Here is a 23,814-nt window from a genome sequence, read left to right on the forward strand (position 1 = left end):
AACACAAGAGGGCTTATTGGGGAGAGGGGGGTTGGGAGGAAAAGAGTGTTAAAGTCCTTTGAGTTGGAGTACAGTCAGAGTTTTATCCTCTTCCCCCTTGTCTTATGGTGAGATGGTCTCTGGAGATCTGTGTCTCTCTCTCTCTCTCTCTCCCTCACGACTAAGATCATTATCAGCACAATGTTCCGTGAAAGCCACTTTGAAAGGACTGCAAGCTCCATATGTAAATGATGGGAGAGTGTGTGTGAGTTAATGTGTGTGTGTGTGTGTGAGGAAGCAGTGCAGGGAACAGGTAAAGGGGTCAATTTGTCAAACCAAGGTTGCTGGCCCACTTTTAGACAGTCTCTCGTCTCTGGTTTGAGTCTTTGATTTTTTTGTTGCTTCAAGATCATGATGGTACAAACTAAGTTACAATAATGACAAAACAAGCAGGTAAATAATATAAAGGAGTTATATATAAAGATATTTATTTATATTATTTTGATGTCGTGACAAAATGTTACACATAAACATATTAGACACACTAACATTTGAGTGTGATACACAACACCTTCACAAACTAAACTGTGTTAATATTTGGGAGCCACAAATAACATTTGAATGTTTACTATACATGGGAGTTAGGCTATAATCACATTAATTTAAGTCTCTGATGGTATTTAAAATAGAGAATATGCTCTCATTAAATACTTATTTAAACTTTTTTTTTATCGTGTAGGTTTAAATTTGTCGTGAAGAACCCAGATTAAATGCCACAGATACATGTGTGTCCTGTGGTTAGGCGTTTATAAACAGGCTTATCCAAAGTTTATGTGGGCTCTGCTAATCTTTGCTCTCTCTCCCTCTCTATGAATGTGTCTCTCTCTCTCTAAGAATAGGCCCGGGCTCCTCCTCCTTATGATAATGTGACAGTAGCATCTCCAGCTCAAACCTCCTCTCATTCTGATTCAACTATGTGATCTGTTTTTCCACACACGGACCCTGTCTCCTCTCCTCTCCTCTCTTCTTCTTTTCACCCCCCTCTCCTCCTCGACGCGCTCAATGCGCACTTCTCTCGCTCTCAGATCAGCTGCGTTTGTTTGGCGAAGTTACTTTCTCCCATAGTTCAGTCTGAAGTTTACTTTTTATATCATTCTCGGACATGACCACCATGGCAACTGCGGCTGCTCCGACTCTACTCCCCGCCGCTCCACTTGGCCACCACCCGGCGCCGAGTTCCGTCTCTCCGGCCACCAACTCTCCGCCACCTGCGGCCACCTCCGCCGCTTCTTCCCCGGCTCCTCCGGTAGCGCACCCGGCGCTGCTGCACCAGTTCCGGGCGGACCTCTTATTACCGAACGGGACCCCGTTGAAGACCGGAGGAGCTCCGGTGTCCAGCAGCGCTAAGCCCGTGTACGCCACCCCGTCTCCGGTGGAGAGCACGCCGCAGAACAACGAGTGCAAGCTGGTGGAGGTGAGAGGTGCCAAGCTGGCGTCGTTCACGGTGAAAGACACGGAGCTCATCTGCCTTCCTCAGGCTTTCGACGTGTTTCTCAAGCACCTGGTCGGCGGGCTCCACACCGTGTACACCAAGCTGAAAAGGCTGGACATTTCCCCGGTGGTGTGCAACGTGGAGCAGGTCCGTGTGCTGCGGGGGCTCGGTGCTATCCAGCCCGGGGTGAACCGGTGCAAACTCATATCCAGACAAGACTTCGAGACGCTGTACAATGACTGTACCAACGCAAGGTGAGTCGGATGTAAGGGAGGCGGGGGAGGGGGGGACAGTGTGACCCGGCGGTGATGCTGATGTAGGGTTAGGGTTTGAGGGAGACGCATGCAGCAGGTGGGGTTAGTTTTGAAAACTGGGGATCCAGAGCCGCAGACAGTGGACATGTCGGATTTTAGAGACTTGCAGCCTACTGCCTGACTATATAATATTTATCTGATCGTTATCAGTCTGCTGCACATCAGGTGTCTCAGGATGCATCACAGAGATCTAAATATTATTGCACATTGCATGTCAGTGGCAAAGCATATGATAATATTTCTTCTGTGTTACAGGTCTTAGCTGTAGCTGTACTTTATCTGCAATTAGAAATGAATTTAAATGAAAAGTCTTCCATAAGCCACCAGTAAATAGCCTATGTAAAACTATGCATAAGGAGATATTCTCCATATTAATTTTGCAGAAAATTCTGTTCGTTTTTGTCTGTATTGGAGGTTGTAAACCACTGGATGATGACTGACTGGAGGTCCAGTTAGCTCCTTTTTCTCTGCCACATTACTGCTGCTAGGCCTGTTACTAATTACCATTTTAATGGGTGATAAATGCAGTGATGGTGATGATGGTGGTGTTGACGATAATGAATTTTAGTAATCCTAAGTCTTAAAAGTTTGTCATGTTATCATAGGGTACAATCTCCCTTGCTCTCGCTGACACACACACACACACACACACACAAACATACACTCGCTCTGTCTCTCTGACACACACACGTGCACATGCACACATTGAATCTGACACTGTCATTCTGAGAAATTGATTCTTCACAGAAATTAATTAATTTTCATTTGGCCCCAAGCGGCAGCTTAAATCAGGACAAGCTCACTCACTCACTCACTGATCCCTTTGCTCTCTCTCTCTCCTTCTCTTTGCCACTCTCTCTCTCTCCTTCCTTAATAACTTGCTGTCTTATCATATCAACACTCTTTAGCCCTGAGCATCAGAACAGAGGAGATGATTAAATGAATTCTCGGTATTTATGATGCGATTATGTAAATTAGCTGTTTTGCAGAACTCCGATGGTGACCAACTACATGGGTCATCAATCCAATGCGCCAGATAGATATTTGGATAAACGGGCTAAATTGGCTGGGATTTGTGGTTTCCTGGTGCCTCAGTCTGCTGTTGTGCAGACCACATGCTCATAACAGCATGGGTTTGAATCCAGAAGAGTGTGGATTAGCCTTAGTTTGGGGAATTTATATTGTTTGATAGTTAATCCCTGTTCCTCGGAGCATGAATGATCCAATTTGCACTACCCATTAAATGCAGATTGAGTTTGCATCAAGATGTGTAGAGATACACACCAAAAACTGATTTTGTCATGCATAAACCATTTTTATGTTTGTTGGTGGTGAGATAAGCCTGTTGTCATCGTCAAGTTGCATTTTAATTTTAATACCAGGTGTTAACTTTTGAGACATGCTTTAACTTGTTGAGTGAAACCAGAAACAGTTCAAAATGAAACAAACTATTGTGAGAACCTGCTTTCAGCTCCATGCGCGGATTAACACCTGCACTTAAGTTTTTGAAGCCCTCCAACCAAGACAAAAACCAGATGCATCTTCTGGCTGCTTTGGGATTTCTTCTATGTCAGGTGTTAATGGGAACGTTGTTATACAAGCCCTGAAAATACACAGCCTCCACCATCTCTAATTATCCGCACAACACTCAAACAGCCTTTAGTTAATGAGATCTGAAAACATCACTCGTCTGAAATCTTCAAACAACTTCCGTGATTCTTTGTCTGAAGGCTTCAAATGTGCTGTGGTGGCCATTAGTATCAACCCCCTTGCTTTAGATGTCTCTAAGTAATCCCTTGTGTGGCTGGAACAACATATAGCAGCAGGTAAAGAGTGGGACTAAAGATGTTTATCGTTAAAGAAGGCTAGACTGGCCAACTGAATCAAGTTCCGAGAACATCTCCAACGATATGATGTTACGGCTCCCTGACAGTGTCAGGGCTCAGTGAGGTTTTTGTTACTGATTAAGACAGCCGTCACTTATTATTTTCCAGACCAGTACAGTCAGACAGGCAGGAGGAGAAATAACAGCCAGTTTAACATGACTCGCAGAACACTTTGCACACATCCCTGTTGTTCCATCTTGTGGTCGTTTGTCTATTTATTGGTCCTTTTATGAGATTAAAATTAAATGTTATGTAACCGAGGTTACGGACATGTCCTGTTTATCTTTGTCATTCCTTCTCCTCTTTGTCTCATTCCTTTACTTGTGCTGTACAAACACACACCCTGACCACTGACTCATCAAACCATAAAGAAGGGCCGACTTCATCCGCAGTTTAAGCTCGGTTATAATTCATTCATAGGTGGCACACAAACACTCTCCCTGTCATATCCCAACACGCAAACTCACACGGTCACGCCTGTGTGTTTGCTGGCTTTGCTGCTAAATGACATTAGTTCCACAGAGAGAACATGGCATGTAGGAGGCAACCTGATCCTCCATCCTTTTCTTTCTCCCACACAAAGGAACAGTTTCATTCTCTGTGAGGAGCACACATCAAACAGCTCGCTCAGGTCAAACTATGTGTGTGTGCATATATTATACTTATGCATACTTTGTGTAGAGCGCAGAAATGCCACCACCCACATGTTTTATGAAAGCAGTGTAATGTGGCGATGTATAAGATCTCTTGTTACTTTTTAACAAAGCATCTATTAATAACAACCGTTGCGTTTTTCATCTGTATGTGACTTTTACACACAAGGACCTGAAAGGTAGAAATTGTTTAAGCAATGCAGATTTAAAGCTTTAGTTCTTTTAAATAACAAAAACATGATATCTATCAGACAGTTCTGGTTTGGTTGACCCTCATTTTGAGGTATCTCTGTATAGGATTCCTTTCCGCAGGCTAATAAAAAGGAAGTGAGTGGAGTTTTGTTTGCGGTACATTGTAAATGACAAAAATGTAACAACATGCATTTCCGCAGGCAATATCTTGACAGACAGATTATGTTTTCAGAGGAACTAGTTTGAGTTTAGACCTCCTTCTGAAGAAATAGAATCTATTAAAAAAAACAGTTGACATTGTGATTTGATGATTAGCCAGAACAATTAAAGCACTGATGTAGAAAATATAATTTGCTAATGTTTTAGGTACCACTGTTTGTATACAGAGAACTTAAAACATGTGAGTACCACTACGTAAAAGGATCTTTTTATTTTAATTTTTTTGTAATTAGGTAAACTGACAATTTAAGGGATATGTTGGGGGGAAAAAAGCTCTTTGCAGCTGCTACAACTGTAAATACTGCTGTTGATGCAGGTGTAGAATAAATATTAAATATGAAGAAAAAAAAAGTAGAAATAAAAGGATAAGTGATAAATGAGATGAAGTGGCCTGTGGAGTGCAACAAAAGCCCATTTTTGTTTTTCTCAGTGGCAAACTTAAGCCGTGCAAGTTGGCAGGGGCCAATGTTGTGTGTGCATGGGAAGGTAGACTTCTCAAAGCCGAGCCCCACTGCCATCCCATAACTCACTGTCAAAGTCAGCAGTGATAGGATGAAGGGGCTGCGCGCGCGCGCGTGTGTGTGTGTGTGTGTGCGTGCGTGCGTTAGGGTGGCTCAACTTTAACCTACTCGCTCTACTGATGTTTTAAAGAGAAGAACACTACGAGATAGAGAGGGCCTGCTTGTCTTTCATTATGACAGGTCTTAATGGAGTGCACACACACACACACACACACACACACACACACATACAGTCTTGACTTCGTCTTGACCCTGGAATGTGGGAAAGGAATGCAAGGCAGTATCAGTTTAGGAGATCAGATTCTTGCCATGATCAAACGTCCTGTGTGCGCGCGTGTGCGTGTGTGTGTGTGTGTGTGTGTGTGCGTGTGTGTGTTGTCCTGCCTGCTTCTTTCATGACATCATCACACAGACTCTCCTAATAACAATGGTGCATAAAGCTTTTTCAGGCCTCAATTCAAGAGGAAGATCACAACATCAATCTTTCCCTGCCTTCTCTAACCAGCAACATAACTCTTCCTGCGCGCAGCGACAACGATATGATTTATCAAACCGGACCGTGACGGCGAATACAAACCCGTGTGATAAACACAGATTGAAAGGATGAGAACATGGGAGCTGTAAACCGCTGCTAATATATTCCAAACAAAATCTTGTTTGAGCTAGTTCTCTGTTTTCCTGTGTCCCTCTCCTACACACACTCGCATAAACACACATAAACACACAGCTGCTACCTATCAGCACCTCAGTCCTTCCAAGCCAGTAGCTGTTCCACTGTTTTGACTGTAACACTTCCTCCTCTTTCATTACTTTTCTCTTTCCTCTCAGTCTGTGTGTGTGTGTGTGTGTGTGTTTGTGTGTTAGCGAGAAAGAGAGAGATCTGTCATCTTTGTTATGTTTTGTTTCTGTTCCACCTGTGCTAAGCTCCAGCTGCCATGTTTGGCGTTTCAAGTTTCAGGTAACACACACACACACACACACACACACACACACACACAGACGTTAAGCTTGGAGGACAGAACTCACTGTACAGAGTAGTTTTTAAAAAAATAAACGTGTGCGCTTGTGTTTGTGTGTGTGTGTCTGTGTGTGTGGCCAGAGTGTTGGCATGAGGGAGGACGTCTGGGTGAGATTTTAATTAAAGTTTGAGACAAAGAGGTCATATGCCATACACCCCCTCCTCTACACACACACCTTATACACACACACACATACATACACACAATACACTGTTTTCTCTCTTCCCCCCTCCTCTCTCTCATTCCATCCCCTCAGCTTGATGACTTTTCCATGAAAGGCTTTTTCATTAATCCTACCTCAGGGAACCGGTGCTCTCCAACCTCACACACAGACACACACACACACGCAAAACACACTCGTATGCACAACACGCACATAGACCTCCCTCTACGGGTCACTTTGATGTATCAACGCACTTGCACACTAAACACAAAATTAGGTTCCAGTTTTATATGACCCCTAAAATGCTACATATACAGTACAAAGGAACACACAGAGCCTACACGCACACACCATTGCACACACAAGCCATTAATTAGTGTGTGCAAATAAACAGTAGTAAGGGAAAGGGAAGCGGCTGCAGTAAAAACCAACCACAGCCTTTGGTCTCTGTGTATTTTATTTCCCCCAACTGGTGTTTGCTTCTGCAACGGTGTACGTGCGCATGCATGTTCAGTATGTGTAGCTATACCTTCAAACTTGAGACCTAAAAATACATATCCTGCTTTTGTTAAGCACAGTATGCTACTCTGTATGCCCTGCAAAAAAATGTTGTCTGCTGCGAAAGCACCCCCATCTCCAAAAGAACAATACACACTCGCACATGCACACCCACACACGGTCACACACACACATTCCCACTGTCTCTCTGTCATGTTGTGAACGTGAATATGTGTACACACCTGAGCGTGTCTCTTACTGTCTACATTCCTCTGTGTGTGTATGCGTGTGTGTGTGTGTCTCACTCTCACTCTCTACGTGAGTGTGTGTGTGTGTGTGATATCTGATGTCAGCTGTCACATCCCAGTCGGTCTGGGCCCATAATAAGAGACAATAATAACAACTCATTAAAACCGAGGGCAGGAACTGTGGAGCTCATCGGCTCATCAAATTAACCTTTGAACACTTCATACACACACAACACAGATGCCAGACACACACACACACACACACACACACACACAGGCTCACAAGCTACCTGTTTTTCTCCCACAGTTAGTGACTATACAATCTTTCTCTCTGTCTTTTTGTCTCTCTCCATCTTCCTCCCTCTCAGCCAGTGGGTGTGTCAACAGGGGATTGGTCCTTTCTGCTGGGTAATTGATGAATTATATGCAATATGCAAATGAGGCGCCATTAATCTCCTGACTGACAGCTTCGTTTATGGGGCCTTAATGACGGCTGGATTAGATTCTAATTAAAATCTGCTCAAAGACACCCCACGCTAGGAAGCTGCTGCTTCTGCTAGTCTGTGTCTACCTCTTTTTTCTCTTTCCCACCTTTTCTCACTCTCTCTCAGACTCTCCATCTATACGTTCCCTCTCATGTTTGTCAGTGTCTCCGTGTAAAGGGAGAGCCTCTTTACACTTCCTCATCTTTTCCTCTATCTCCCGTTCCACCTTTATTGTTCTTTCTGTTTCTTTTGCTCCCTGTCACACTTTCATCTCCTCTTTCCCCATCTCCTTTTGTTTTCTCTCTCACTCCCTCTGTCTTTTAAAATCACACACACATTTCAAATCAGACACACACTTCACAGACACATACACACACTTGCGCAGACTCATGTTATCCAGTGTCAGGCTGGTATGAAAGGAGATGAGCTGAGCTGGTTGTCATTAAGCCTGATGTGGCCCGTGTCATTTACCCTGTCAGGACATTCACACCGTTTAGTCAGAGCCAAAGTGATGCCTGACAGCTTTTCACAAAGTTCCTCCAGGATTGATTGAGCATGCCTGGCTCAATCAAACCATGTGAATCTGCTTGTGGTCACAGCCTTTATTGGGAAAATCTATGACATGGCGGGAAAAAAGGAATGAATGACCAAATGAGGACAGGATGGAGAGAGTAGGAGGCGAGTAAACACATTTAATAAGCAAACAAATGAATGAGTAAGCTGAACAGTAATGAGGTGCTTTATTGATGCCACAGGGAAACCACTTTTTTGCTTGCTCGTATCCAAAGGGAGGTCAGATTTGCTGCACAGCAGCCTTCCTGGAACCGGTCAGGTTTCAGTGTTTTGCGTGTTGACACTTCAGCAGGATCAGAGGTTTACAGACTGAAGGACAGTTTCTCTAACCAGACCACCCATCTCAGTCTCAGCATGAAAAACTGACTGACTGAGGGAGTAAAGGATTAAACTGCCTAATGACTAACGTTAGCCTGTGTGTTTTTTGTCCACAGTTCGAGGCCTGGACGACCGCCCAAGAGGCTGCAGAGTGTGACAGAGGGCGGGACTCACCACATGCTGTCCCACAGTGGTCTCATGCATGCTGGGATCATGCCTCCTGCAGGTAACCACCCAGGCCTCACCACGCACACATAATACATGTAGCCCTGTGCACACATCTACTGTAGAAACAATATCACACATGTACATAGACGTGTTAATTTACCTGATGTCATAAATGCATGATGTTCAATGCATATCACGACTTGACAATTCTGCCGTCGTGTTTAGGTACGTTTTTTTGCATTTATTTTAATTCTATTTTATTTTTTAATAATCACAATGTAGTTCTTTACTAGCTCCATAATAATCACAAAGGCACTAAAATATTCCCAATCAGGATCTCTACAGTCTAATCAGTAGGTTTTCCCCCATACTCTTAAAAAATTAAAATAACTTAAATGCACTAATAATACAGATGTCAGCGTCAGTTCTGGATCGCTCAGATATGTATCTGCTGCTATAGAGAGAGATCAGTGCAACATACGAATTAACTGATAATAATGTGTTTACGCCTTTAAAAAAACCTGTTGATTCAAAACCCAATGTGTTAAATTATTTTGTCAAAAATGTTGTCAGTAATTAATGATTACTGATGCAGCTAATACTGCTGTATGAAAACTACAACTAGTACCAGTACTGATACTTTTTAGCAATACATACAGCATCTATAGCTCAATGTAATGTGCAGCAATATTCACATAAACTAGTAAAGAAGAAATCAATTGAATGATTTTCATATAATAAGATTTCTAAATCTTGAAATTACAAATCTATCAGTGTATTCTGTATCGCAGCCTTGCTGAATGAGTGAATTAGTGACACACGTTGTTGCTTCAGCCCTCAGAGTAGCTGCTAGCAAATGTTGTTCTCTTTTCAGCTGGAAAGCAAAAGCATTGACCTAACAATGTGACAACCAGCTGAGTTATCCCATCAGTTTAAGAAAGAACAGGTTGCTCATGCAGAATAGATACACCATGAGCTATTTTTTTATTCACTACTTTTTGTGCAGATTCCCCACAATGACACATTTTACATATCATCAATAGTACAAGGAGGCGGGGTTCTGGGAGCTGGACTGTGTGTTGATTAATAAAATTAGCATAAACAGTGCTGACACACAAGAAACAACTCATAAGTTGCAACCTTGGTCTTTTTTCTTGAATTATTAAGTACAAAAGTCCTCTGTCCTCTTTTAGCAAGATATGTGAAACCACTTTGAAAGTTCTGCTTGTGTAAATGACACACGTTGCAGTGGAGAAATCCAACAAATCATTGATTTGGGTATGACTTTGTGTATTCTTGACCAGAGTGTGACCTCATTATCACATTTATCAGACAGTATGTCTAGAGGTTAGAAAATGTGTCAACGATGTGTGTTACTGTAAGCATGTTAAGAGGAAACTTTCTAATCAGGAACTGTGATAATGTAGAAAAGATGTGAGCAAATGGAGAAGTTGCTCTTTGTCTTTGTTAACAGAAGTCTCCATCACACATACACTCTCTCTCAATTAAATTGAAGTATTATTAATTAAAAATATACGATTTGTAATGTCACAATGCGTAGATCTGTGTGTTTTCTACTTTACTATATTTTGACTTTGTAAGAGCAGTCTTTGTTAACTGGCTGCTAAAGGCTATAGTGCTGCTTGTTCTTGTCACAAACAGTTGTGTGCTTGAGTCTCTATTGTGTTGTGTTTGTGCGCGTGTGCTTGTGTAGCACATAGAAAGGGAGAAAAGTAATTGCTGGCACCTCACCGCTCTCAAAGTTGCCCTTGGCTTTGTGCTCTTCACTGCAACCTGATCTTTTCATTCCCCGCCTCAAAAGAAGCCATTTTCTATTAGCCTCCGCTTCCTCTCACTGTTCAAAGGTGCTTGAGAGTGTGTGTATTTGCGCCTCTGTGTTGTGTATGCCTGAGCGTTCAAGAGCATCTTTCACAGTGGGAAAAGAGTCTTTTTCCACCAAAGGAGAGGGCACGGCGGCAATGTCAGCGCTACTGATTAGAACTGGCCACATGAGAGGGGAGAAAGAGACAGAGAGAGGGAGGACATTTGAGCGTAAAAGGCAGGAGAAATCTTTGATGTGATCCTCCTTAGTCTCTTTTTCTCGCCCTCGTGCACTCACACATACACACACACAACACGGTGGCTTATGTCCCGCTGTGATGCTGACATTTGAAAAGGTAAAGTAAGGAGAGGGGATGGGAGGAGAGCAGGAAGAAGGCAGGAGAGCGAAGGAGAGAAGATGAGGAAGAAAGGAACGATTTGTTGTGGTTGTCTCCGACAGACAGACCATTCACCCCAGACACCCATTGTGTGAGGAGGAAAAAAAAAAACACTCAGCTGTTCGGTTTGTTTCAAATGTTTAGATGTATCCGAGATCAGGAAATGAAGACTTATGGTTTGTTTGCATTTCCTCACTGGTGTTTGCACAGTTGCACAGTTTGTCCAACTTTAATAATTCACCCTGTTTGTCTGTATTAGAGCCAGAGATATTTAATTTTTTGTGGTATAAGATAGAGTTTTAAAGGCTGCCCTGTGGGTCAGACTACCTTTTGAGGCTCAAGCCACAAATTAAAATGTAGCTCAGGCCTCCTGCCATTTTTTTTTTTCACTCTCAATTACATATTATCCAAAAGTGCACAACCTCTATTAAAAAGTATCTTCTCTTTTTTCCCCCTAATGCTTCTAATTTGTACTGATAAAGACACAGTTTCTGGCTAAAAGGTGAAGCTGCTGCCAGCGCTGAGTGTCGTCCTGTGTGTTGTGCTGTGGGATGTGATGTCCCTGTGTGGGAGAGATGAATGTCTTGGCTTGTTCCTATCACTGCTGATTCCCTGGCAGACTAAATGGCCAGTGCAGCGGTGTAGTAAGAATGAATGACTGGCCTCTGTCTTCCCATGACAACTTCCTGCCTACCCACTGCTCTAATCCTCCACTGGGGCCATTGATCTGGCTCGTATTGATTCTTTCTTTCTTACCTTCTTTTTCTTTTTCTTCCTCTCTGTACCTGTCTCTCTCTCTCTCTCTCTCAGATCTGTCTACCCTGGCCAAGAAGATCAAACTCGAGGCAATGGCTGGTTACCACAGCAACCAACAACATGGCAGGCCAAATGGGGAGAACGGTGACCACAACCCCGGACTGGGTGAGTCTCATCCGTTTGTCCATCCACACACAGGCGTATGTGCCCACGAAATGTGTAATCACGGTCGTGTAACCCGTTGCGCGGCTGCTGTCTGTGATGCCAAGTCAATACGACTTGAGCAGCTGTGTTTGTGTGCAGCTGCTGAATCAAGCTGATTAAACCAGGACGTGACATCACCTCTTCTGCCTGCACATTTCCTCTGAGAGATGACAAATAAAAAACAAAATCGAACAATTAGAAATAGGTAATAAACACAGGGGTCAGGTAATCCACACTACACGGAGGTGATTTTTTTGTCTATTTATTTAAGCAGCTTTTTTTATAGTGTATTGTTTTTTATGTGTATTTTTTATGTGCACTTTTTTCCCCAGTTAAATTCCGGTAAGGGTGAATATTTCCTTTGTTTGCATATTTGTTGGATTCAGTGGGATTCAGGAAACAAATGAAAAACACGGTTAGTAATCCACTCTGTAGCCTCCAAATGTGGCCAGCTAATCATTAATATGTATTAGTCATCACATCAAAAGAGCTTAAAGCCAAACCAGCTCTATTACTCATGACATTGTTCTGTCATATCGAGTAACATTAGGTCAGGATTTACAGGAAAAAAGAGCTGAGTAAGCAGTCTGTTCTCATTTACAGTTAACTGTTCACTTTGTCCCATGAAAACACAGAATCACCTTGTTTTAGAAGTGAATCCCTTTGGTTACTGATTACACATGCAAATATCATTTATAGTCACATGTTATTCGAAGCTGTTCCCTTTCGCTGCACCGGTGCGTGGTATTGCAGCGAAGGAGAGCAGCCAGCAAAAGTGGAGCATCAGTGGATGAGCGTAAGCGTACCGGGATGATAGAGAGATGAATAAGATGAGAGGCTGAAGCCAGATCAATAGTCTTCTCTCTAATTCACTATCCTGAATGCAAACGACAAACGCTGGACAATCGATGGCGGAGCGGACACACGCACGCACACATGCTTTCACACAAACACATACACACGCGCAAACAAATTGGACACGCCACCCCCACTGTTATCGACAGGTTAAAGCGACATCAGTGTGTTTAGACAGATGACAGGGCTTATGGAGGCCTGTGTGGAATACTCTATCAACCTGGGGCACATACACTTAACATGTGGCGCATACTGCGAGGCTGTAGGACAGAAATGAAAAAGAAGAAATTGTCCTTGTGTCTTTCAGGATTTACAAGGAGACTTCGGTAAAGTCACCACATGGCCCAAGCTTGTTTTTGACTTTCTTTTGTGTGTGTGTGTGTGTGTGTGTGTGTGTAGTAAATATTTCTGTGTACATGTGTCTGTAAATACTCCCTGTCTTAAACGGTGTTTACCATTGTATACACTCAGTTACGACTGCCAGCATCTGTGCGCAGTTAGGTGGCATGGTTACCACCAGCCATTATAAACCTGTAAAGCTTAATCACTGTTAATGATAGAGTCAAGTGGAAACACACACACACACACACACAAACACACAGGCCTACATACACACATAAGCACGATGTGTTTTTTCCATACCGCCACCCACGGCCTTATGGGAAGGATAGGCCCCTACCAAAGCTTTAACCACTACAAAGGCAATCTCAGATTACACACACGCACACACTCACAAATGCTGAGTGTGACACCTTATGGGCTGGGGAAGACCGGGGAGCAGCCATTTCTGCATTTAACAAGATCTTCTGGGAAATTTACAGTAACTGTTTGTTTACAGTAATGGTTTGTTTGGATAAACATAAGAGAGGCACTTTGACTTTTGATGTTTTTTAATGAAACATAAGAGAGAGAGTGATGGGAGGGCAGAGTAAGTGAAGAGAGGGACAAACAGAGTTAAGAAGAAAGAGAGACCGAGAGTGAAAATGAAATTATAGAAGGGAACGGGGAGGGGGTGGCGGGGTGGGTTGACAAAAGTGGAGCGCTGGTTTCTAACTGAGGCTTAATATTTGGAGTTGGCTGCTGGTTGATTGTCGGAGCATCTGGTTATTTAGCTCCATTCAGACAGATCTTTTGTTTGGATTGGTTTCTGCTCTGGGCAAGTGAGAGACTAATCTGCCAAATGCACAAAGCACTGCACATATGTCCAGCGAGCCCGACTCATAAAGTCAACGCCTCGCTCTTTATTTCTTAGTTTGCCTTTTTCTTTCCCTCTCTTTTTCGTCTCTCTTTCCTTCCCCTGCTTTATTTGTTCTATTTCATCTCTCCTCTTTGGATAGTCTTTTTTTGTTTCCATGCACTCGTTCTATTATTTGTGACAATTTCGCGGAATAGAGTCCAAGATTTTTTCCTTTGTGTTTATAATTACCCAGCGTGCATTGCTGGCCCAGCACCAGGACTGCCATCAGCTTCTTTTGTTCCACTTCCTCCCTGTGTTTCTTTTGTTTTTGTTTTTCCTTTTATTAAATGATAAATATTTATGTCATTTTCTCCCTCCCTCCCCCCCAACAGGATTGTTTGTTTCATGAATAGAGGGACTGCAACAACCCGCTAGGGTGCTGTTGAGAGGAAGGATTTTCTTTAAAGATAGTGGATGCTTGTCTTGAAGAGAGAAGTGCGAACAACAGATTGTTCAAGATAATAAGAGTTTGGGTTGAACCACTAAAAACTCGGTTGGTTATCATCAAGAACACTGTGGAAGTGAAAGTGAAAACCGCAAGTTTTTGTCATCTCCAGAGCAGCTGAGTTTGGTGGGGTGTCACTCGTGAAAAGCATTTAAGAGCGTCTTGACGCTGTCACTTTACATCTTTACGCCTTTGTACGGTGTAAAGAGACAGACAAGTGCTTCTGTTTTCTTCTACTCTCCTCCTGCGCTCATGTTTTTCCTCACTCAATATCTCTTGACACGTATTTTTGAGTCATGCTTTAGAAGCAGAGCAGTCATCCAAATAATATTGACATCAGATAGGAATGACATCGATATCCTGCTTCAGTCCTGTCATCAGTGAACCAGAGGCGGTGTGAGCTCTCAGTTCAGTACGCGCCACAGGGCTGAGCAGAATCAGGCCTTTAAGTTGTGAAACTGAAGGAAAAATGAAAGAAGAGAGAGATGAGTCCTGTTTCATGTTGGGTCCATGTATAGTGCAGCTTTGATGGCCTTTAAACAGAGCTGCTGAACTGACCTTTGCCATATGAGAAGCAGCAGACACTTACTGTTCTCCACTGCTCTCTCTCACCTTCAGTCTTTTCTATTTTATTCTGTTCTCCTGCAGTTCTGGATCAGTTGCCCTTCATGATGATGTCACATCCTCTGATACCTGCTAGCCTGGCGCCGGCCTCCGTTTCCATGGCGATGGGCCAGATGAACCGACTGAGCACGCTGGCCAGCATTGCCAACGTGGCACAGCTTCACGCCAACCCCCCTGCCAGGGCTCCCACCTCCGTCATTAAGGTGAACTCAGATGCCCAGCAGCCCGGTGGATCTGACCACCAGCCAGTTATTGTCTGAGTCCATGTGACACATCGGAACTATGACTAGAGTTACATAGAAATGCTGCTTCAATATGGGATACACTAAAAGCAACAATCACTATTTTACAACTTTTGCCATCCAAGGATGTATTTCTTCTCTTTTGAACTTTGTGTGTTTCTATCTCCACGATTATGGCTAAAAAAGGGGTACAGTAATTGTCTGCTGGTGGATATCCAAATTCTGGATCACTACCAGAATGTAATCAGTGGTTCCTTGGCTTAGGGCCAGTTCCAAATCTATTTATACATTTTTAAGATATCATGCACACAGTCAGAAACTGTGACCTTCTTAAACAAGTTAGTCACTTTGCTTAAAAACTGTTTCATGGCTTTCACTCTTAGGACTAATTAAATGAGATTTGGCAGGATTATATATTGCCAAAATTTTCATACTGTAGGCGTCAGCCCTTCCAAAACATTATATCACATAATGTCTTCATCAGTAGCAGGAAGCAATGTGTCCGGTCATAATTTTAACGATGCAGACCATTGTTTTTCAAACACTGGGTTGGGTCCCAATGTTTGGTTTACAAGGATTGTTGCAAGCAGTGCAACACCAAAACAATACCATAATATGTTTTCAAGCCTTTGCATGTCCCCAAGAATGTAATTTGCTACATGTGATTCGTGGGTGACTCACAAATGCTGTCTTCTCAAGTCATTTTGTCTGCTTTTTGGCTATTGTCTCCGCAGTCTGAAAACTTTTACAGTGTTTAGTTCTCTGTCCTGCTGAGATGACTGTGGTCCCGGTCTCACTAGCCTTTTATACACCCCATTGCATTGGTAAGAAGGTCGCACCTTGTTTAAGAGGACTTTGCCTATTCATAGGCTTATATCTGACACGATCTCTAAAGGCAGCTTAAAGGAAAGTAAAAACATTAAATATATATTAAATATAGAAATATAAAGTGAGCCTTCGGAGAATCCTTGAGCTAAATGAGTTACACCTTTCAGTGGGAGTTTGAATGAGGTTTTATCACTTACACTCCACTATAATCATTTTTGGTGCTGTTTAGGAACGGATGCGTGATAGCCCCTCACCTTCTCCATCACTGGATGAAGCTCAGATGTCATCCAACCATAGCAGCAGTGTGTCAAGTTCACCGTCTCACCCAGAACGTGTTGCAGAAATAACACGTATGTACTTGAAAACTCAAAACTCATCTTAAGGATGTTTTAGCGGCAACGTTACCTGTGAGTGTTTTATTTTTTATTTTCTACTTTTTAGACCCACTTCATGATGGCCTGTCGAGTCACAGTGTGCTGGGACATTCCCCTGTTGTGGGGCAGGGACCCAGAGAAACAGATGTGACTTCAGTGGAATTCAGCAAGGAGAACAAGAGGAGCCACACAGACAGAGGTAAGATACGGTATATTATAGATACAGTGTTTGTATAGTCTTCAGATGTCTTTAGTTATCCTGTAAAATAAAATGCAAATTATCTTGTTTTGCTCCCAACGTGAAGTCATGGCTGTTTTCTGAGAATTTCTTGTTTGAATCATTAATCATTTAATGATTATTAATCAGTAGTGATTTTTTTCCCAGACAAATCAATTGCCTTTCAATAAAGTCTGTCATTCTAGTACTACAAGCATTCAGTTTCATTCCAGACAATTTATCTGTGTCATCATTCCTGCCCTGTGGCTTTAAACACTTGCGGCAACTGTGCAATAGCTTATTTAACACAGTTTTATTTACAAGATAAATGATTTCTAGCAGTTTTACAAGAGGAAATATCTCAGTAACAGGTCGATAAGGATTCACTGGCTCTCCTCCTTTTCTCCTTCTCCTCTCCTCCTCGCTGTCGGTGGCCTTCCTGGCTTCCCGTGGAGAGCAAAGACAAATAATTCTGCAAAACAGGACTCCATTAGACCAGGAAGCGGTGTTACATTAGCAAGCCATTTGCCGGGCCGCGGCCTAACGAGCCAGGCGGCCTCCCGCACTCTCAGCTGGACCTCATCTGCATAACGACCACCTCCCTGTCGTTAGGGCCCGCGTTGCCACGGCGCTGCAACGTCAGTTGTTTGGTTCTCTCTGTCAGGGAGGTTTGCATTAGTTTAATGAGGACTGCTCAAGGACAAACAGTCAGCAGAAATCTACAGCGAGAGAGAAAGAGAGAGAGAGAGAGAGCAGGAGAGAAACTGAGAGTTTGTATGTGTGTGCACGAGCCTGTGTAAATGTATTCTAATACTGAATCACATTATTCAGTAATCAAATCTAAAAATCACAAAGGCCTCCCAGGTAAGGTTTCAGACGCTGTCAGGTGTCTGTGAACATATTGACAAAACAGTGATGGCATCAACAACGTGAATGCCATGCATCACACATCACATTTATTCAATTGATTTTCAATTGATTTTCCTGCATGCAAATGAAACGCATGTACATTTGCTGGATTGCAGGCTTTTGTATTTGACCTACAACATCACAGGATAGGTTTATCATGGATTGAACAGAGTTTCAAAGAGCACTTCAGCGCTGTCATTCTGTCAATCCATTGTATGATAATCTCTAAGTGTGTGTGTATGTGAGTCCGTTTTGGCTGTGTGTGCTGTTTCAGTGGTCTTTGAACAACGTATCCATGCAGCAAAGATCAGAGGCCATCCCTGACACCTCACTCCCATTAACCAAACATCAGCAGAATTTTATTCTCTCTCTGTCTCTCTCTTTCTCTCCCTCCCTCCCTCCTGTTCTCTTCCGCTGACTGGCAGTCTTCACGTGGTGAAGTTCATTAGCCCTGGGGACGGGTGGGAGAGGAATAAGAGAGGGGGGAAAAAAGAGAGAGATGAAGTTGGGAGAAAAGAGAAAAACAGACAGTGACCTTGGTTAGAGAGATGGGTAAATGATCAAACGGGCTGGCACCCATGTGTATGTGTGTGTGTATTTATGCCAAACGTGTGTGTGAGTGTGAGGTAAAGTAGGCGTAAAACAGTAACTCAATAAAGGATCAGTCACATCCAAGGAGCCTGGGGAGCCCACGCTGCTGACTGCGCACTTCAGCGGCTACAAATGTGTGTGTGCGTCTGTATGCGAGCCACAGGAGTGTAGTTGGATGCCCTCCGCTGAGCTCGCCAGCACCTGCTAATTACCTTTCTCTACAGAGGAATGCTTTTAGCAAGAAAGAGGGAGAAAGAGTTGGAGGGGGGGGGAGTATTGCTTCTCATCTGTGAAACACCTTGAATGTGACAGTTGCCAAGACGTGAGGCCGAGGCGAAGTAGGGGAGGTGGGTGGATTTGGAGCAAAAGATGCTGTGGTCAGCTAAGTGGAGAAAACACTGTCATTTGTCACAGACAGAGAAAATTGCCAGATATCACGTCGCACGTTCACACTCATCCCTGCTCCAATAACTGCCGGACTCCTAGGACGGCTTCGTCCTCAGTGGTTCGGATGACAGTAAACGCATAAAGTGAGCAACTGCCTGATGTGAAAAAAAAAAAAAAATGCAGAAAATGGCTAATCTTCATCTCCCTCACTGTCACGAATTGAGAACATGGAGTTCTCAGGTTTACAAACAGATGGTCATCCATAATGCAGCTTCTTAGTTGTTTTATGGGAGATGTCAAGCTGTGATGCATTATCAATAGGCAGAGTGCCATCTAATAAAGGGTAACCACGTTTTCGAAAGCCCAAACCAGGACTTCTGTGCATGTGTACACACACTTGCTCACAAAATAATTAGTGTAAACACCTATTTGCTGGTGGGATTGATATGTTTACCAGAAATTAATGTAATGTATTACTAAGCTATAAATTAAACAAATTTGCATTCAACCTTGAATAACTGGTGTTGCTGGAGGGATGATCGGTTTGCAGATTTTAAATAAATATAACTAAATCCTTGGAAACAATATATTGAATTGAATGTGTACAGTCCTTTTAGTGGAACACACAGAACCTAACAAGCCAGTGAGTTTGCCCATTTTATATAAACCAAAGTAATCTAATAGATAAAAAAAAAAAAGGCAAGTAAATTGGTCTTGAGTGAAAAGGTGGTATTTCCAAGGTCAAGAATGGAGCTTCACACTCAATATCACAGTCTTTTATCATTTATAAAACATTATTAACAGTATGTTGCTCTTTAACAGTCTCTGCAGAGTGAATTGGATCAAGTCAAACATGAGCTCTGTGTTAATCTGATTTAGTCTTGTGTGTATTGGCTTTACCAACTAGACACCAAAATATCTCTCTGTCCCCCAGATAACAGCTCCTTGGCCACTCAGACAACTAGGGAGAGCTGTGATAGACAAGTCTACCAGAAACCCCCATCAAGCAGGGAGGGCTGCGAGAGAGTATCTTACCCCGCGGGACAGAAGATCTCAGCAGGTCTCCACCACACTCCCTTCATCTTTCCGGAAGGCTTGTCCTCCATAGAGACCCTGCTCACGAACATCCAGGTGAGGCTCTGACAGGGCTTTATTATTATTATCCTCTGAGATGAATAGGAGGGGAGATGAGCCACTCTTTGGGATTTCCTGAAATGGTAAATAGCAGACGAGGCAGACATTTAGGATATGCAGTAATTGGGATGGGCTTGTGTGAACTTGCTTCTCAGATTTTGCACATCTTTGTTATTACAGAGTCACAGTAAAAGCATTCACTGGTTAGAATTTCAAGAGAGTAAATGCAGGAATTTTTCATCTGACCTCTTTATCAAAATGTCATAAAAAAGAGGGACGATTTAGTTTATTTAGGACTTCTACTGGTTTCTGTTCAGTGTGTAACCTGTTGATTTGTGCCTGTGTGTCTCCAAGCAGGGTCTGCTGAGGGTTGCCATAGAGAATGCCAGGGCGCAAGAGAAGCAGGACCAACTGGAGAGGACGGAGCTGAAGATGGAGCTTGTCCGAGAGAGGGAGCTCCGAGAGACCCTGGAGAGACAGCTTAGCATGGAACAGAAAAACAGAGGTAGACCCCGACATCATAGCATAGAATTATTCTGTCAAATATTTTTCGAACCCCCTTATCTCCCCTATTTAAATTAAAGTGTGAAATTTTATCTGGTGAGTTTATAAAAGCTTGCAAGGCCGTATTTTTACATTTAAAAAAGTACATTTTGACATTTAAGCACTGAACATTCTGCTGACCTGCTAATCAAGGTTGATCTAATCCACTTCTAAGCTGATGGGATGTCCAGCAACTTCAAAATCAGATAAGGAAGTGAGGACACCTACTGTATATTACACCTAAAAGCGTCTGCAGAGGTGAAATTAGACTGAGGTTGGCACTCCACTACGAACCAAATCAAGTTTGGCATGTTCACAAAACCTGTTATACACAGCACAGTAAAAGTAATGCCAATCAAGGACAGTCTCCCTGATGAGGTCACACCAGAAGATGTAGAAGTTGTGGTGAAGGTGATTCAGACCAGCAGTGGTGTCTCAGTTTTGCCACAGGCCTGTAGACGTGATTTGATTTCATGCAGAGTACATTGTTCTTTTCAGTATTAGAAAGCTGGGAGCATACTGACCTCACTTACTGACTGTGAAATTAATATCTCATTCGAACTGCAACAGCACAACAAACACTCAAAGCTCACAATACCTTCAAAGCCCCTCAAATCTCTTGATGTAAAGGAGGTCAGGAAGCAGGGAGACCACACAGAAATATAATAAACAAATTCTTAACAACAATAGAAACAAATGATGTCAAGTATAAAAATGTTACAAGCAAATGAATAATATTACTTGTAAATTCGTGTTTGTCTGACATCCTTTGTCATCTGTCCTTGTTTGTCTTCACGTAGTTCTGATCCAGAAGCGTCTGAAAAAGGAAAAGAGGAGTAAGAGGAGACTACAGGAAGCACTGGAGGAGGAAGTCAAACTTCGTGATCAGGCAGAGCACAGCCTGCTACACACTGCCAACCCACACACTGGTACAACAGCAGACAAATTAACACATATCATTCAAAGAAATATGATCATGAATTTTCATGAACCATTTTACTGTATTGACTCCCTCACTTTTTTGTTATTTGGTGTATTTCTCATTTTCATATGAAATATCACTAACCTTTGGTGCAACATAGCCTTGACTGTTCATTAGCCTCTAATTCAGTGTCTTTATTCATGAATTACCAAACAACAGGCCATCAATCATCAGCAGCTCCTCCTCACACAGAATCTGTGACCCAGGACATGGATGGGAGCAAGCACGATGACAGCAGGCTGGACACCAAGGCAACAGTACAAGGTATGGCTTCGTCAGTGTGTAGCTGTGAAAACAGGTTCATACTCTGACTGGTAAAAATGTTGCAGTCATGCAGAAAAACCACTGTCAGTGCTGAAACATTCTGTCACCTAATGACAACTTAAAAGGAAATGAAGACAAACAACCTTATTACAGTGTTTTGAAATGTCATGTTTTTTTTTTAACCATATGATATGCTCTGTTACCTATAAACAAAAGCTAAAAAGTGGGAAAAAAAAAAATGTAATCGCTCTAGGAAATGAGGTGCACGGCCCTGTGATTCTTTGAGTCTAGTTCTTAAAGTAAGAAAGTATGAATTCAATAGTTTAAGAGCAGAGGTATGTGTGTCAAGGCACAAGGTTTGTGAGAATAATTTAATTATTAACAGTGTTAATAAGTGTAAGAATTGTGAGATAAACAGTGACACACCTGCTGGTGAGTATTCATCCAGCTCCTGTCAACTGAGCTAGGAAAACAGATTTCATTATTTCACCTACTCATTGCTTTTGATGCTTAACTGACCAGTCTCCTGGAAGGGTTTTCAAAGATTTCACAGGGAGACCGCTCCTGAGAAATTGAACAAAATTAAATGAAGCATGAGACAGTTCACTGGGGCGACCGTTTTAATGGAGACAGGCATTTAATATATTTATTTTGCCAAAGTTTTTGTCTTCACAGGGATAGATTAATAAGAAAATCCCACATGTAACATCCTAAACAGACAGAAATGACCGTGATCTCTAGCCCGGCCCCATCAAAAGAGTGCACGGTTCCAGCCCACCTCTGCTCTGTGCCGTGCCAGGACCGCCGTACCAGACAGCGTGCTTGTTCAAAGGCAATTTTTAATTGAATGTCAGTGAAGCAAGAAGAGAACTGGCCACTAATTAACGGCTGTCTTAATTGTCCTCATGACGAGTTTGTTTGGACATCATTTGCATAATTAACACCCAGTAATAAATCATTTAAAGGGGAATTGTCTGTCAGACAGCAGGGCAGGATGTGGTTCCTTTGTGCCAGGAAGTTTTATCGCCAAAAAACAGGGATCAGGGGCCAAAAAAACACTTTCAACTGAACCTTACTTAATAATAATCTTTTATTAATGATCTTTGGTCAAGCTTGTGCAGGCCCTTCTTCAATATGAACAAATGAATTACATACAGAGTTTGTCCTCTTTCTTTTTACTCTCATTGAACAATCAAACTACAACTTTAAATGGTTGAAACGTTGAGTATTTTCATTTTGTTTTATTAATCTAGGTTTTTGTCTGTGGATTTCAGAGGGCAGAGTTTTCCTGCAGACCACTGGGATGTACTGAAGAGAAAGTGGATGGCCGGATGAATGAATGGATGGATGAATGGATGGGTGGAAGACTAGTGATGAAGATTCCTCATTTTTGAGAAATTACAATCAACAAAAGAGCGTCATCTGAGATCCACACGTCCACCTCCTGAAAAGGACTCCTCTACATTTCAAGGGTGACATTTGAACTTTTCCACTGTTGTTTAATTTATTGCATTTATTACTGAATCTCAGCCCTAGAGGGAGCAGTACTTTATTCTGATGACGTGTTTGACTGTGTTTCTTTCAATCAAGGTTTTTAGATCCTAGATGATGACCATAGTTTGTTTGTTTGTTTTTTTGTTTTTTTGTCAGTGCTGTTTATCTGGACAAGTGATGAATATAACTTGTAACAGAGTTGTGTATATATATATAGTCATCATTTTTGTTATTATTATAAAAAAACATAATGGCATGTTGTACAGTCAGTACATGACTTGTATTGTGTATGTTATGCAGTAGTGCAGTTTGACAATACAAACAACACAAACCCTTTTTATGAAATTGTGTTATTGCTTTGTTCTTTATTTCTCTGAATGCATCATTCATCTAATTGTCTTTTATGTGAATAGATGTGGGTTTATAATGTAGTTTATTTGTTCTTTGTAGTGATTTAGTTTTGAGTGTGTGTGTGTGTCTGTGTGTGTGTGGCTAAGGTCCATGTACTTGCGTGTCTACACACACTCGAGGGTGTGGGGAATGAGTGCTCCATCTCCAAGACGTATATGTAAGCACAGACAGACAAACAGGTGGTGAGCAGGGTCACACGGAAGCCGGTTTGATTTAGTGAAACGTGTTGCCGATGTACTGAAACGTGTCTTTCTGTGGCTGCTCTCATGTTTCATCATGTTTCCCTCTCAAGACGGAGATAGAGAAGTGTGACTGACTTAAAATCTACATTTGCATCAATAAATAGTTAAGTAACACAACAATAGTAAAG

The 23,814-nt window shown here is 42.4% G+C and overlaps 1 protein-coding gene across 4 annotated transcripts; it reads left to right on the plus strand.

The window, feature by feature from the left end:
• The first annotated feature begins 574 nt into the window (after nucleotides 1-574).
• dachc (dachshund c) lies at nucleotides 575-23,361 on the plus strand. Of its 4 annotated transcripts, none has more exons than XM_026356479.1 (11): nucleotides 575-1,725; nucleotides 8,677-8,786; nucleotides 11,758-11,868; nucleotides 15,093-15,271; nucleotides 16,368-16,488; nucleotides 16,580-16,711; nucleotides 19,551-19,747; nucleotides 20,105-20,255; nucleotides 21,094-21,222; nucleotides 21,435-21,539; nucleotides 22,793-23,361. In XM_026356479.1, exons 1-11 carry the CDS (start codon nucleotides 1,142-1,144, stop codon nucleotides 22,849-22,851), a joined length of 1,878 nt encoding a protein of 625 aa, XP_026212264.1. In that variant the 5' UTR covers nucleotides 575-1,141; the 3' UTR covers nucleotides 22,852-23,361. The 4 variants fall into 4 exon arrangements, with proteins under 4 accessions (XP_026212264.1, XP_026212266.1, XP_026212265.1 ...); XM_026356481.1 differs by having other exon boundaries at nucleotides 22,814-23,361; XM_026356480.1 differs by having other exon boundaries at nucleotides 20,108-20,255.
• The last annotated feature ends 453 nt before the right edge of the window (nucleotides 23,362-23,814 follow it).

This window comes from Anabas testudineus, chromosome 15 (assembly GCF_900324465.2).
Source record: "Anabas testudineus chromosome 15, fAnaTes1.2, whole genome shotgun sequence".
NCBI classification, from domain to species: Eukaryota; Metazoa; Chordata; class Actinopteri; order Anabantiformes; family Anabantidae; genus Anabas; species Anabas testudineus.